A 16,903-nucleotide genomic window follows, 5' to 3' on the forward strand; every position below is an offset into this window, starting at 1 on the left:
TCATCTTTTTACACACAGCCATGCAATACTCCTCTGACTCAAAATTGTTTCGGTTGCCTCCGCAGCCTCCATATATAAAGCGAATGCACTTTTTCTTGTACATGTCGAAGTACCAACGAGGCATCACAGCCCGGCAGGGACCGGTCATCGCCTCCTGGGAGCAGACAGCTGTGTGGAGATGGTTAAAGCATCAGCTGGTGGCAAGCACAGCTTTGCTAAGCTAGGTCAACATCAAGGGTGGCTTTAGGTCAATCTTGGTGGAGCTCTGAAGACCTCTACTTGATAGGTTTTCGCCTTGCTCTACTTCTCAATAGGCCTGACCTGCTTTACTTCTTAAAAAGTCAGGGTGGAAGAGTAGATAGAGGATCAGCAATGAGAGCAGACAGCCCCACAGCTTCAACGTAGCTGTTCGGTTCCCACAGAAAGCATTTTTATGCAGAAGGACAGACCGCCTGGCAATTATTTCTGTTGTATTCACAACTAGGAATGAGTTGGGGATCACTTCGACCATCCAACTTTCTGAAACCTAGGGTTTTCGTTTCCCAAACTGTCTTGAGATATTTACCACCTCTATCTGCCAGCAATGATTTCTTTTAGAAAATCATGCGGGTTTTGGGACCGGAATACAATGATACCGAGAAATCAGGAGGACTATTTTAAACACCAGAAGCAGTCACAATGTGTTAACTCAACTGCATTCAAAGGGCTTTAGGAAACATTCATTAAAACGGCTACTTAAGTCAGCAAAATGCAGCTTTTTCAGGTTAAACTCTAGTTAATGAATTGCTGTTTCGAACAAAGAATGCTTCAGTAGCACAATTTGAAATTCGGAAGGGACAAAGAGTAACCCGTTAAAAGACAAGTCTACACACTGCAACAAATGCATCCTAATTGGCCCTGCAAATGTATAACTTCGGCTTTGTTAGGCATATGGTGTTAGCCTACAATGTTGGGTTGAAAATATATTAACCATAATGCTATGTCTTTAAGATGTTAATTGGCCAATGGGTGTGTAAGTGTTCTCATGGCCATAAGAGGAAGCTAGGAACGTAGCTTCTCTCTCTCTCTGAATTCACTGATCTCTACTGTTACTGTTTTTGCTCTGCTGTTGGTTTACTACTGTTGTAACCTAAACTGTGTAAGAAGACTTTGTAGCTTTGGACTGTTGCTATTGTGTATGATCTTGGACTGTTTATTTTTTGACTGTGCATTTTTGTTCTTACACCACCTCAAAAGTAAAATACTTTTTGCTTTTAGAACTCAATGTATTTCTGTGTGTGACTTTTTACTACTTTCAGTACCCTTCCTTGTCTGTGCAACTCTTTGGTAGCACAAGGAGACCCTGCACAACAAATTCCTTAACACTGGTTATGGGCCCAGGCCTGTACTGAGAGTAAGTACACACAGTATTCCTAGCTGAGTTTGTGTTAGCTATTTTGGTGTAAAATGGCACAGGAACTGTTGTCAGGCATCTCCTGGATAACCCGGTTGGATGGGACAAACTATGTTTCCTGGTCCACGAAATGCTGCTTGCTTTTGCGCAAGGAAGGACTATGGTCTGTTGTAAATAACCCACCAGATACTACTGCTTGGGATCCAGATGATGAAGAGGATGTAAAGAAGTTAGATGACTTTAAACGTAGCAATGAAAAAGCTCTTTGCATTATTGGACTAACACTGAATGACCAGCAGCTTGTCCATATTCGTGGTGAGGAGTCTGCTGCTAGGTGTTGGGGCATTTTGCGAAGGCTTTATGTTCGTGACAGTGTGGGTGCACATATACACCTTACACGTAAGCTGTTTAGGACTCGTCTGCAGAAGAATGGAGATATGCTGACCCATTTAAATTACATGAAGGCAACTTTTCAAGAGCTTCATGAAAAGGAGCTGATTTTTTCAGAGTTGCATCAGGTCTACATTATTCTGTCATCTTTGGATAAGAGTTATGATGGGTATGTTTCTTCTTTGGAAGTCCTGACCAGAGAGGAACTGACATTGACTAACATTACTGGGAGACTGCTGGAAGAGTCCAGAAGGAGGCGTGACAGAGACCAGCTGAGAGAGACACAGCTACAAGAGGAGCAGCCATTCACCACTGCTTACAACGTCAAGAAATGTTATTCTTGTGGGGCTAAAGGGCATATAGCCAAATTCTGTAGAAAGGATAGAAAACAGAATGTGAATAGCAGTGGAAAGGCTAAGAAGGGCATTGGTTTGGCTATTTCTGATGAATCAACATCCAAAAATAATGAATTGTGGGTTGTTGATAGCGGGGCTTCACAATGCATTACTAAAGTGAAAGAGAGGTTTGTTAATATAAAAAACAGCAACCAATATGTTTCACTAGCCAACGGTTGGAAGATGAAGGCCTCTGGTGAAGGTAATTCCTATTGTCCATGCATTGATGAACAGTTACCTATGTTATATATACCTAAACTAAGATTCAACCTGTTATCTGTAAGGGAATTGGTTAAAGTTGGGTTTGTGGTAACATTCAGAGGGGAGCAATGCACTATTGAGAGGAATGGAACCTGTGTAACTGCTAATTTGAAAGATGGTTTATTCATTCTCACAAGTAACCAGGTTAGTACAGTTAAAGCTAACTCAATATGTGAGAACAAGAAGCCACATGATGAATGTATACATTTATTGCATAGGCGGTTAGGGCATGTAAACTTTAAATCACTACGTAAAACAGTTGAGTTAGTAGGAATTAAACTGAAGCCATGTAGTAAGTATTTGAATTGCAATGCCTGTAATCAGGAAAAGAGTAAGGCAAGTCCGGCAAACAGGATAAACAGCTTCAAAACAACTGTACCTTTGGAAGTTGTGTTTGCTGACTTAATTGGACCCATGAAGCCAAGTTTAGGAGGATCATGTTATATTTTAAGTATACTTGATCATTACTCTCGTTATGGTTTTTGTTATCTGCTTAAGTCAAAGGCAGACACTTACCAACAATTTGCAAACTGGCTGAAGTTCGTCGAGAGAAAAACAAAGAGAAAGGTTCAGTGCATAATTACTGATAATGGTACTGAATTTACAAACAAGCGTTTTTTTTGATATGCTAGAATCAGCTGGCATTGAGCATAAACGTTCAGCCCCATATAGGCCTCAACATAATGCTTTTGTTGAGAGACGTGGGCAAACGTTACAAGCCATGATTAGAACCATGTTAAAAGATTCTGGCTTAACAGATAGACTGTGGGGGGAGGCAGCAAAATGTGCAAACCATGTTCTGAATTTAGTTGTTAATACTTCTACTGGTAAAATACCATATACTATATGGCATGGTAGAAGACCAAACCTTAATTACCTGCACACGTTTGGCACCCCAGCTTGGGTCCACATTCCTGCACAACTCAGGAGTAAAGGCCAACATAGGGCTAGGCAATTATACTTCGTAGGTTATGAAGCTAACCATAGATCCTATCGTTTCTGGGAACGAGGCACAACTAATGTATATAATAGTGCGAGTGCAAAATTCCTTGAGCACGTTGGTTGGGATAGGTTAGAGCAAGAAACTGTTAATACTGATCCTCTAGTGTTTGAGGACTCCTCTGATAATGTAAGTAGTAATGATAATACATCTCCTGTAAATATAAAAGATGAAGAGGAGATAGGGGAGATAAAAGAGGAATCAGAGGAAGGAAAGGAGTCAGGAATTCAAAGCCCTGTAATTCCTTGGCGTTCAACGCGCATTAGACATCCACCTGATCGCTATGAAGCTAGTATAATATGTCAAGTTAGTGTAGAGCCATCTAACTATGATGAGATCAGGATGTATCCTGAAAAGGAACAGGCATCATGGAAAGCTGCAATGAACAGGGAGTTGAACTCTTTGCGGGATCTTAAAGTTTATGTGAAAGCAAAACTGCCACCTGGTGAGCAAGCTATAGGTTGTAAATGGATGTATAAAATAAAGAAAGGAGTAGATGGAACTATAACCCATAAGGCACGTTTGGTTGCACAAGGTTTTGCCCAAACTACTGAGGATTATGACGAAATGTTTGCACCCAGTCTAAGGGCAACTACTTTAAGAGCAGCTTTAGTATGGGCGGCTAAAAACCAATATATGGTTACCCATGTAGATGTTGAAACTGCATATTTACATGCTCCATTGCAACATACTATTTATTTAAGAATACCACCAGGATTGACCAGTGATAGAGACCATGATTGTTGGGAATTAAAGAAAAGCCTCTATGGATTGAAACAATCAGGCTATGAGTGGAACAAATGTATAGTTAATGAGTTAAGTGCATTAGGTTTTGTAGCCAGTAATGCTGATCCTTGTTTGTTTAGAAGAGAACACAACGGAGCATTATCTTTTCTTTTATTATTCACAGATGATATAGCAATAATAACAAAAACTGAGTTAGATGCACAAACTATCATTTCAAGATTGGAAAATAAATTCACAATTAGAAATCTTGGGAAAATAAGCCACTATTTGGGGTTAGATATTGTGAAAACAAATAGGGGTTTTAAGATTTCGCAAGCCAGTAAAATATCTCAGTTATTAAAGAGATACAATATGGAAATGTGTAAACCAGCAAAAACTCCAATGGCTATGGATTTTAAGGACACTAATGTTGAGAGTCCTGTATTTGATAAGACTATGTACCAATCTTTGATAGGAAGTCTTATGTATCTGAGTAATTGGTCTAGACCTGATATATCTTACTGTGTAAATCAATTAGCCAGGTACAACAATAATCCAACTGTTAGACACTGGCAATCAGCTAAACGAGTATTAAGGTATCTGAAACAGACTATTCACTACTCGTTATATTTAGAGCCAAATCGTGAGTTAATCCTTACAGCATATGCAGATGCGAGTTTTGCCTCTGATACAAACACTCGTAAATCTACCTCAGGGTTGGCTATAATGTTGGGTGATTCTTTGATTGGATGGAAATCTATTAGACAAAAACACATAAGCTTATCTACAATGGAGGCTGAATTTTCATGTCTATCAGTGTTATGTACAGAACTGCTAGTGTACAAACAATTATTGTTAGATATGGGTTTAGATGTAAATGATCCATTTATTGTGTATGAGGACAATCAAGCTGCGATAAAGATGGCTAATAATGCTGCAGTAAGAACAAGATCTAAACATACTGATCTTCGTTATTTAAATGTCAGACAATGTGTCAAAGATAAATTAATACAGCTAGAGTATTGCCCATCTGATGTAAATATTGCAGACCATTTTACGAAGGTACAAAGTGCTGTGAAACACAATGCTAATTGTGAAAGAATGTGCATAAGATTGTAAGAGTTATATATTATTCTACCCAAAGGGGAGAATGTTAGGCATATGGTGTTAGCCTACAATGTTGGGTTGAAAATATATTAACCATAATGCTATGTCTTTAAGATGTTAATTGGCCAATGGGTGTGTAAGTGTTCTCATGGCCATAAGAGGAAGCTAGGAACGTAGCTTCTCTCTCTCTCTGAATTCACTGATCTCTACTGTTACTGTTTTTGCTCTGCTGTTGGTTTACTACTGTTGTAACCTAAACTGTGTAAGAAGACTTTGTAGCTTTGGACTGTTGCTATTGTGTATGATCTTGGACTGTTTATTTTTTGACTGTGCATTTTTGTTCTTACACCACCTCAAAAGTAAAATACTTTTTGCTTTTAGAACTCAATGTATTTCTGTGTGTGACTTTTTACTACTTTCAGTACCCTTCCTTGTCTGTGCAACTCTTTGGTAGCACAAGGAGACCCTGCACAACAAATTCCTTAACAGGCTTCATTCAACAGCTGAAGCTACCTGCAGGTTTTGAAAATGGACAAACACAACAAAAGGAGTTTTCTCTGTAAAAGAACTGCCAAGCTGTTAAGTTGCAGTTTAGCATGACTTTGTTCTTCTAGACATGTTATTTAACAAAAGCAGCTATTGAAAAGCAGCAGCATTAATTCTATCAAGTGTATTTCTTTGGGAAACATAACAGCTACCTGCTAGATTAGTTTTAAAAATGTATCACTGATTGGATCTGTTTGCTTCCTAGTGTTCCTTTTACGGAGAAAATATGAGGAGCTTCTCATTTTGGTAACAGCCATTCAGAGAATCAATCTGTACCATTTCTGCAAAAATGGGGTTGCACAAATATATATTTTATACTGCCCTAGGAAAGGGGGCTTATCCTAAATTGACAATGCGTACTTTGGGAAACTATAAAGTCACCTGCCTCCAAAGCAGGAAAGAGAGATCTTCAGTAAACAGTGTGCCAAGATTTTTAATCTGCTGACCTACTTGAAAATTAAACATTCCAAAAAGGAAAACAAGAAAGACAACTTATGGGTCGCCAGGATCAAGTGATAATTGTTGCGACTGACAGAATCAAGATTGAAGATGCAATGGGACCGATTACCTTTGACGTCATTCATGATTTCCTTCTGGGAGAAAGTTCTTTCCTTGCTTGGTGCAGTTGGAGGCTCTTCGTTGTAGTCTTTATAGCTATCGTAATAATAATCCTGGTCCACTACAACTTCTTCTTCATTTTCTTCTTGTTCTTCCTCATCGTCGTCATTTACTTCCATGATTCCAACTGTGAAGTCATCTCTGTCTGCTTCAGTGGGCAATTCACTAGGAGAGGCAAAAGGAGAAACCGGATGTGAAAAGACATTTTTTCTCTCAAATGTTTAAATGCACTGCGAAACAAGGACAGAGATCTTGAATGCTGATCAAACGTTGGCTTGATAACCTCCACATTAGAGGTTAGAATCAGTGATCAGTGATCTTTTAAACCATGATGTTGTGGGAAGTCAGCTCCCCCCCCCAAGAGAAGGAAATATTAAAAGGGCAGAATATTATATTTCCTCATAGGATCTTTTTTTTTTATTGAAAAGTTTTAAAAATACAGTTTTCCTTTAAAAAACCCCCTTCCCCCTCCCTCCTCCCCTCCCTACCTCCCCCCTTCCCCCCCTCCCTCCTCCCCCCCCCACCTCCCCCCAACCCCCCTCCCCCCCCCCGGACTTCCCAGAGCTAAATACAAGGTATATATATATAAAAAAGCAATCATAAACAACCATATACTAACAACTATAAATTCTAAAATCCATCACTCTCTAACTTATATAGGATCAAACAAAACTTAGCATTATTAAATATATATAGAAGACAAAATAAAAAAAGAAAAAAGAAAACGAAAGAAGACTTATTCAAATGCTAGATAAAACTTCTTGACCCTATACTTATTCTGGATAAACTCAATCCATTTTCTCCATTCCATAATATAATGTTCTTGCGAGTAATCTTTCAAATAGGCCGAAATCTTCGCCATCTCTGCCAAGTCGGAAACCTTTAAAATCCACTCTTGTATAGTCGGCAGTTCCTCTTTCTTCCAATATTGACCTATCAAAAGTCTTGCTGCTTCCTCATAGGATCTTAAAGAGGCAGAAAAGCATGCCCAGTTTTTCTTAACAGCCCCATGTCTCCCTCCCCCAAGCAGAAACCAGCTCTGTAGAAATGCAGATGTGATCATCCATTCAGGAAGGTTGGAGCCCTCCAGCCAGAAGCTTAGGAAGCTTAGGAAGACACCTAAAATCTACATACCCCACCCAAACTCTAGGACAGGACATAATAGGATTAACCCCCAGATGCCAAAGGGGCACACTCAGACTCAGGTCAAAGTACATGACACAGGGAATACAAAGCCTCAAACAGGAACAGGAAACAACTCCAAAGAAAAGCCCAAGAGGGTATAAAAACCCACTCCCTACTACATGTGATCTCTCTATTTTTCCAGAGCCATCTTTCTGTCTGGCTCTCCTCTTCAATCAACTACAACCTTCTTTCTAGAGCAGTCGCCATGTTGTTTATTCCCGGCTTGGACTGGACCCTGAGGAAGACTTTTCCTTCAACAATGTCAAAGCGGACTTTTACAAGATGAATTGAAATTCCCTGCATATTCAGCAGCTAACAAATAGGTAATATACAGTTCGGTTTCTTTAACATGCTCCCAAGAGATACCAGGAAATACCAAAGAGGGAACAAATTCTGAGAGCCTTTCCCCCCCCCCTCATAAAATGGACAGGACTGTGCATTTCCTAAATGGGGTCTTTTGAAACAAGAAGCTGGTCATGGTCCTCCAGACACCATACTCCTCTGATTTAGGAGACTCCAGTTGCCTCATTCTAGGAAAAAAATGGCAAATGAACCATGCCATTTTTAAAAAAATTAAACTCAACCCCTCTTTTTTGCTCCACCCACCATGGAAAAACCATGTTGACAAAACAGAGATTTGACCATTGCTACCTTTTGTTACCAATCTTGTCATCTTCCTCCTCCTCATCTTCCTCATCTTCCTCCTCCTCTTTAGAGAGCGCTTCATCTACAATTTTGGCCTGAGGGCAACACACATATTCTGTGCCACGGAACTGGTCTATACCACAAGGCAGCAGCATCCCGTAACTGTGCAGGATCATACCCTCAGTTAAGCAGGCCTAAAGGAAGCAGTAAAGCCAAAAATGAGATTCATGTCCCCAGATTATTTTCAAATGTGGACTTCTTAGGTCGGCCAATTATCAGATGGTACACAGGAAGGTGAAAAGATCTGGCTGAATAATGGGAATGAATTATGAGGTGCTCAAGGAACAGGATGTAAATCCAGTGTTGAGACAGACCTACCGTATTTTCCGGCGTATAAGACGACTGGGCGTATAAGACGACCCCCTACATTTCCTGTTAAATTATAGGGTTTGGGCTATACTCGCCGTATAAGACTACCCCTCTTCCAACGCACACCAAATAAAAATTAAAAAACATCAGATTTGATTTTAATATGGTAATTTTAATTCAAATGCTTATGACATGCAGGTACTTAGTAGGAAAACTGTCAGTTGTAAACATAAGGCTGTTTGTCATCAAACATGTAAACATAAAACAGTGCAAGTGGATTAAACTTTTCCTAATTCACTCTAAAGCTTTCTCTGCGCAGAGCCTTAAGTAACACCAGCTGCCTGCAATTAGTGCAGGTTCGCATTCCACCAGGCTCAAGGTTGACTCAGCCTTCCATCCTTCCGAAGTAGGTAAAATGAGGACCCAGATTGTTGGGGGCAATAAGCTGACTTTGTAATAATGCTGTTTGGGGGGGGAAGCCCTAATAAGCAGGCATATACATAGAATGAAGGCTATTGCTAAGCACATTGATTTGTGCTTTAAATTGTAAGCCGCCCTGAGTCTTCGGAGAAGGGCGGGATATAAATGGGTTAGGGAGATCCGCTCCAGGTTTTCCAGCCAGCCCACCCAGTTCCTGACTCAAATGTGTCCTTAGAGCTAAGCAGCTGCTCTGACTGCTGCATTCACCACCTGCCTTTCAAGTTGGGATAGACTACAGCTGCTCTTCAACTTTAGAAGGAAAGACACCCAGACCCCAGCCTGTAAAAAATCACAGACTGCAGCTTCTTCTCCAATTGGTCCCACTTTCCCTGCGCAGACAAAATGGGAGATCCACTCCAGGTTTTCTAGCCAGCCCTGTCCCTAAAGTTTCAGCACCCGGCGTATAAGACAACCCCTGACTTTTGAGAAGATTTTCATGGGTTAAAAAGTCGTCTTATACGCCGGAAAATACAGTATACTAGAATAGTAGATATCTACAGATAATCGTCAAATTACGGCTGTAATGGGAGGGCCAATTTTCAGAAAAAATATCATATAGTCATGTGATCATTGGGATGCTGCAAACAGCCGTTAATGTGCCTGTTCATTCAGGACTATTCATTGTTCATGGTACTATGAAGGAAGGAAGGAAGGAAGGAAGGAAGGAAGGAAGGAAGGAAGGAAGGAAGGAAGGAAGGAAAGTTTTGGAAAGCAGCTGTAGAAATCTGGAAAAATAAGATTATCATATAAAAATTCCAAATTAGTTATTTCTTCCTTCCCAAAAGGACAGATAAAACTGTGTCACCAGATTAAGCCTTCAGTTGGTCTTCCAACCAAGGAGTCTCATGGGAAGAGAACCGTACAGGCTCTGGATAAGCAAACATGACCCTTGCAGCTGAATAAGCAACTCTTGCTTTTTAAACCGGGCACCGGGGGGGGGGGTGGCATTTGAACCTATGTTCACATTTGAAAAGGCTTCGTGTTATTTTAAGTCATCTTTCAGACCTAATGCTGGTTTCTTTCCAAGGAAAAGGACATTTGTAACTCTGAATTTCAAGGTTGCCACATACTGTGTATCTCCTGGGAAAATGTAGGCGTGCTTGTGGTCCCGAAGCCTACCTCTTTTGCTACGGTGTGCCAATATTGGTGGCTTTTGCACACATCCACCCGCTCCCGGTGGAAGAAGCGGCACTTTTCAGGAACCAAGAGGACATCACTGACAAATTCTCCCACTGCAAAATAAATAATTACAAGAACGCATGTCAAACATGGTCTCCACCACATATACTGACCTCAACTTCCACTCTCCAGCTCAAGATACTATTAACATCATAGCAAACGTACCTTTGTTATTTCAGAACACTCCTCAGAATATTGAAAGGCAAAACTCTGTCGTTTATTTCTATAACTCAACTGTGCATTTTAGTTTGGGCACAGCATTTTTGATTTTCAACCAGTTTTTTTTTTCTTTTTTTCCCCCATCTTGAAAAATGTTTTCAGCTGGGCTTTTTACCAATCTCGGAAGAAAATAAATAAATATTTCCAATTTCCAATCAGGCTTTATAATCCTGATCTTTAAATAGGATAAGCTATCTAACGTACGCACAACAGTACCAACGTACATTCATTCACTAAATTAGGGGAAATGGCCCTCCCCTTTGAAAAGGAAAGAAAGAAAGAAAGAAAGAAAGAAAGAAAGAAAGGAAGGAAGGAAGGAAGGAAGGAAGGAAGGAAGGAAGGAAGGAAGCTTTATATGTGATTAGACAAGCTAGAAACCATTGCAATAAATATTTCTTTTTGAAAACAGCAAGCAATTGTTTCCAAACAGGGAAACAAACACCCAGACTTTTTCTATTCAGATACATGAAAACCTTAGACCTGCAAACTATTCAGAAGCAACATTTTGTTCCTTTCTGAGGGTTGCTAGGGGCATCAACACAGCATTCAAATCTCCAAAACCACAGACAGCACAGCCATTCTTCTTAGATATTGCCAATACACCTAAGAACAGCATTTCTTCCGTTGGTGTTCCTTCTGCATAATATATGGCGCACGAGGTTTGTTTCCTTACAGGAAAAACCCTTGCAAAAGATAAAGGATTGAGGTCGATAATCCCTTCTGTTATATGGGTGGAGCCATCTAATCAAGTATTGGGCAATTATATTTGTGAGAATGCACGCACACACACACACACACACACACACAGAGCTTAGGAAAGCTGAGGAGACAAATTGCATCCCCCACGGCTTCCACGAGGCAACCTCGACTTACGACTATAAATGGAACCTGCCCACCCTGATCGTAAGTCATGACTTGTTCGTTTGCAGCACTCGGGAAGCAAATGTAGTGGTCATAAAACAGCTGCCAAGGCCATTAAACTACAGGCAGGATGGAAAACTGTAAGCAAACATGTCAGCTTTTGACAAAACCATTGTAAATGGAGATAGTCTCTGAAACAGTATCTTTCACATAACGGACATAAAAGCTTACATTTTAAAAAACTTCTCATCCTATCTATCTATCTATCTATCTATCTATCTATCTATCTATCTATCTATCATGTATCTATCTATCATCAGGGATAAGAATGCAACAGACTACACAATTTTAGGCTTTTCTGGTTTATCTCCGTGGGAGGCAATATTCAGCTAAATTGAGTTAAATCAAAAACATGTCCTACTGCAGTTAATTCCAGCTGCCAATGTTAGCACAAATTAAACCAATTCGATGTAGTACTGATGTTGCATTTAAAGGTTTACAAATGTAGTACTGATGTTGTACTTAAATATTTACAAAACTCTGTTAAAAGTTGCGAAGATCAGTATGCACTAATCATGCTGGTACAAGGATTATATGTACAAATCTTGGCAATGAAAATAAGTAAAAAGAAGTCTGAATGGTAAATCAAGCAGGTACACCTTGCGTTTTCAGGAACCGCTCTGTATTAGTCGGTTGAGAACATTGTATTATTTATTTAGTTTTTCTCAAATATATATATTGCATTTATACTGTAGTTTAATTCTTGTTAGCCAGTCAGCGTTGCAACAGTGAGATTGGCAGCCATATAAATCAAGATAAATAAATACTTACCAAGACATTTGAAGGGTACAACAATATAGGTATGGCCCTTGCATTGTTTCTTCCCCTTCTTACACCAATTTTTAATGTTGACGGGTTCATTGGCTTCTACCACGTTGGTAATATGAAGGTGTGGATAAATCTATTTTTAAGAGTAAAGCATGAAATGAAATAAAACAAGGCAACAAATAAGAAACTGAGAGATTCCTGCCAAGAAGAAAGGAAGCAGTAAAAGGAAGAGCCTTAATAAAGCTTCACGGTTGCCCAGTCAGCAACTTCATCTCGTTACTGCTAGATGTAGGAGAAGAAGTGGCAGAACCTGGGGGTGGAGTTAAAAAAGGAAGCAGCCTAGAATTCCTATGTAGTCACAAGCAGACTAAGTCTAACTTTGAATTCCATGAACCCTTGTCTAAGTCCAATCAAGTGTTAACCCGTCATTTGAGAAGATTCCTGTGCAATAAATCAATTTAACTGGACCTTCATATGTGGACCTGGTTTTTTGTGCCTGACATTATCAGAGCAGTATCTTGTTGGGCTTGGCCTGGCTATCCAAATACGCCTGGAGAACAACCCAGTCAAACACATGGAGCAAAATGCCATCATTATCTGCCCACCGATTTTAAGCCCTGAATGTTAGAAGACATAACAAACAACTGTGGCTTGGGTTGTTGTTGTTTTTTTTTGTTTTGTTTTGTTTTGCTTTGCTTATTTAGGAACTACCTCTAAGTAGCCCACAAAGCTTGGCGAGTTAAGACCTGGATCCCAACAAATGTCCTGCCAAATGCTTCAGAAGAGCTAGATATAAAGCAACCAACGCTTTTGAACTTTCACTAAAAGGAAGAACTCACTAGCCAAAGTTTGACACAGATGTCCCACCGCATGCATGCTGTCAAGCGCCAGGGAAATCAGGAGATCCAGGCAGTTCAAATGGGTATAAAGATTTACTGCAAGCTTAAGCCCTCTACAAGAATCTGAACTACGAATGATCCAAAGCTAATTGGCGGTAGATAAGAGTCAATGGAATTTAAGGTGGGCGGGATTTAAATCTCTTGTGGGCGCAAAGGGACTCGTGACTGATGACACTTTTCACCCCTTCCTCAGGCTCAGCCTGGTCATCTCTCCTATACGTGCTTTCATATGCAGGGGAACTAACTCCATGTCACCAAAAGGGTTCTCAAGTGGCCATTTCAGAATCACACTGCGGAGAAGACCAGATAGTAGGAGTTGAGTCACAAGCTTCTTGCTGTTGGCTGAAACCAGTTGCAAAGCACGCTCGTTTACCTCCTGGCAATACTGCAGAATCTCTTCCTTCCTTCCAAAGCAGCTTTTCGTCCCGGAAGGATCGGTCTCCCACTTCCCAGTCTGGATATTCACATGCATATTCAGCTTTCCGCAGAACATGGCAATCTGAGGCTCAGCCACAGCAAACCCGATGCCACCATTGGCTGCCAGTGCCTAAACGGGAAAAGAAATCTTCTTTTATTCACAACCAACTTTGGCTTGGATGCCTAAACAGAGCTGCCATTGTAAATGGCACCTCTGAAACCAAGAAAAAAAAAAGGATTTCACATTTCATAGCCAACCTCTTGCAATTCAACAGGAGCTCTGCAATTTCTTCCATCTTTTAACACTTGAGGGTTAATGCACTCGTCCTTGATGCTTACACACCACAATCAGATTTAGATGTGGGTACACTGCTGACTGCTAAATCCGGCCATCAGCCTACTAAAAGCACTAAGCACGCAACCACCATCTGCATCAAAACCACCATCTGCACCACAAAACTGAACATCCAGTGTATTTATTTATTTATTTATTCCGAAGCTCTATTTGACAAGATTTATACACTGCCCCCTCTCTTAATGGCTCCCTGCAGATTACAATACGGCTGAACCTTCCATAAAAACCAGCGTTTAAAAATGACAACTATAAAGCAAAAACACACAAAAAAACCCGCCCCAAATTCACTACAGTCAAACAGTAGCATTCAAACGCCCTGGGAAAATAAATACGTTTTTGAACTTCTTCTAAATGGTAATGAGAGGCTGGGTTCATCTCTAAAGGACGATTCATTTTGTAGTAGAGGTTCTAAAACAGAAAGCACAGCTAATCGCTAATATCAAATGTATTTGAAGTGGGACCAGGAAGAAGTGCCCCACAGATGACAGAGGTCGGGACCCGACCCACATTAAAAAATATCGATCTTGTCAAGTACCACTAAGCTTCCAAATATGTACTAGTGTATGTGTGTGTAAGTGCAGGGGTCTTCAAACCTGGCCCTTTGATGACTTGTGGACTTCAACTCCCAGAATTCTGCAGCCAGGCATGCTGGCTGAGGAATTCTGGGAGTTGAAGTCCACAAGTCATAAAAGGGCCAAGTTTGAAGACTCCTGAGTAAGTGTATGTGTGCAAGCATGTGTCTGTTACAGATATGTGGATTCCTCGGTACTTTCTGAGCTTGGTTGTTTTCTTACAAATAAGAAAGTGGCTGGCCCAAAGTCACCCAACTGGCTTTCATAGCTAAGGTGAGACTTGAACTCACGGTCTCTGGCTTTCTAGCCTGGTGCCTTAACTAGTAGACCAAACTGGCTCTTTTTTAATTACTCGAGTCTGCTCAGCGGGGAATAATCATTGTAAAACCATTATGAGAGGATTTTTCCACCTAGGTTTCCATTTTCAGGACCCTATGCTCATTCATGCATAGGAAAACGTTCTTTGATTCCAGTATGATCTATTAATCCGTTGAGAGTCTTTTCCACGGTCGCCTGCAGGTGCCCTTTGCAACCCACACACACACACACCAAAGACGAGATTGGCCTTTTTGTATTGGGCCCTAAAGGTTTGGTTCGCTCGCCAGATGTGGGGATCCAGACGCATGTAGGACGTGTAAGCCAACTATCAATCTCAGTTTAGCCAGTGAATCTTAAAAGCTTTAGTGGGTTGGTGTGTCTTTTTTTTTTTTAAATTGCTCTGTACTCTCAGAAGCTAAACCTTCTCAGGCTGCCTACGAATTTCCTTAAATTAGAAGAAAGCTGCTTTTAACCCACACCACCAAGAATATCCTTGAATTAACATTTCAAGAAAAACAATCCCAGATTGCCTTGAAGGAAAAGAAGGAAGTGAAGAAACCTCAAAGGTACGGAGAAATACATTTCTCTTCAGGAGTATATTAGGGGGAACTGCTTTCCACTTTCAATTCATAAACAAGCTGGCTTTTAGGCTCAGGAAGAAGTCCACCCAGGCATGGGAGTTACATCAGAACCATGTGCCTTGCACAGGAAGTATGCCATAGGCTTATTACTGCCTTCCCCAGCTGTTTGAGCTCTGCATCTTCCCTTTGTGTTGTGCAATGACCCCGCAAAGAAGCCTTGCAAAAGATGGTCGACAACCCTGGACCCAGGCAAACTTCTATCCACCTTTTTCACTACTCTTGACTAAGAACAGCCCTATTTTAATGCCTGAAAAACCTCAACTCTAGAAGACATCCCAAAGGTGCTTTTTTTTTTTCAGGAGGCAACTGGACTTTTTTGTGTTTCTGTTGGAAGAATTTCACTTCTCATCCAAGAAGCGTCTTCAGCTCTAGACTAGATGGTGGGGAGTGGAAGGATTTATATTCCTTGCAGACAGCTGGTTGTGTGCATTCCTTTAGAGCAGGCGTGTCAAACTGCGGGGCCGGATGCGTCACGCCAAAACCACGCCCACCCCATTGCCGGCAATGGGAGAAAAGTTGCGATACGTCATGCGACGTCACGAGTTTGACGCGCCTGCTTTAAAGCACCGTTGAAACCATTTTGGAGGTTTGCCTGTGTCCTCAGGGTCACCTGAGAAGTGCAAATGTATGTGTGGTCTTCTTGGCTGCAGAATGTTTTCTGCCCTGGCTCCCCTCACTGTTGAAAAAGGCACAGCCTAGTGTGGATGAGTCTGTGTTGTCTAACTCTCAATCTGAGGCACAAGCACAATCTCAAACTGAACTCCTTCCACTCCCCACCATCTAGTCAGAGCTGAAGAAGCTTCTTGGATGAGAAGCGAAACATCTTCAAAAGAAACATAAGAAAGTCCACTTTCCTCCTGAAAAAAAAAGCACTTTTGGGGCAACCATGGATGATTTGAGAATCTTCATAGACACTAAAACAGGGCACTTCACACTTGGCCCTTTTATGACTTGTGGACTTCAACTCCCAGAATTCCTCAACCAGGCATGCCGGCTGAAGTCCACAAGTCATAAAAGGGCCAAGTTTGAAGAGCCCTGATCTCAAAGATGTCTTTTCTGTTGCTTTAAGGATTATGGATTAGAAGGAATCCAATGTCAAAAAAATGATAAATGAAGGCTGTTCTTCTGGGCCTCAGTTTCTCCACTGCATGGACGCTCCAATATAGTTTTGAAAAGCTGCACCTAAAACACAACAGCAAAAAAGGCCCTCCTGACGTCTGCTTTCAAAGCCCATTAGCTGGATCTTTCTATAAGTTGCTCTACTGCTGTACAGGCCTAGAACAATCTGGAATAATCCAGATAGCAAAGAGCTCAAGCACCTACAGTTTTAACAGCATGTTAGCAAGCAAATAAAATGTTTTAGAAAGAGTGGGTGGAACAGCATTCGGTGCCAACAGAAACAGGAGACAGGGTGTGTTCAGAATGTTAACCTTGATACTCCTATGCTGCATTGTGCAAAAATAGTCCTGGACTTTGAATTATAGCATGAAAAGTGTTTA

The 16,903-nt window shown here is 40.8% G+C and overlaps 1 protein-coding gene across 4 annotated transcripts in view; it reads right to left on the reverse strand.

The window, feature by feature from the left end:
• APLP2 (amyloid beta precursor like protein 2) overlaps positions 1–16,903 on the reverse strand; it is a 51,821-nt gene that overhangs the window by 16,095 nt on the left and 18,823 nt on the right. For 2 of the 4 annotated variants that reach the window (XM_083368717.1, XM_083368716.1), the window contains exons 2-7: positions 13,475–13,648; positions 12,206–12,335; positions 10,235–10,347; positions 8,273–8,460; positions 6,387–6,601; positions 1–168 (exon numbers count right to left, since the gene is read on the reverse strand). In XM_083368717.1, the coding sequence (XP_083224843.1) occupies positions 1–168; positions 6,387–6,601; positions 8,273–8,460; positions 10,235–10,347; positions 12,206–12,335; positions 13,475–13,648 (988 nt within the window). The remainder of the gene's footprint in view (positions 169–6,386; positions 6,602–8,272; positions 8,461–10,234; positions 10,348–12,205; positions 12,336–13,474; positions 13,649–16,903) is intronic. The other 2 variants (XM_083368719.1, XM_083368718.1) reach the window with 1 other exon arrangement.

This window comes from Vipera ursinii, assembly GCF_947247035.1.
Source record: "Vipera ursinii genome assembly, chromosome: 8".
In the NCBI taxonomy this organism is placed as follows: Eukaryota; Metazoa; Chordata; class Lepidosauria; order Squamata; family Viperidae; genus Vipera; species Vipera ursinii.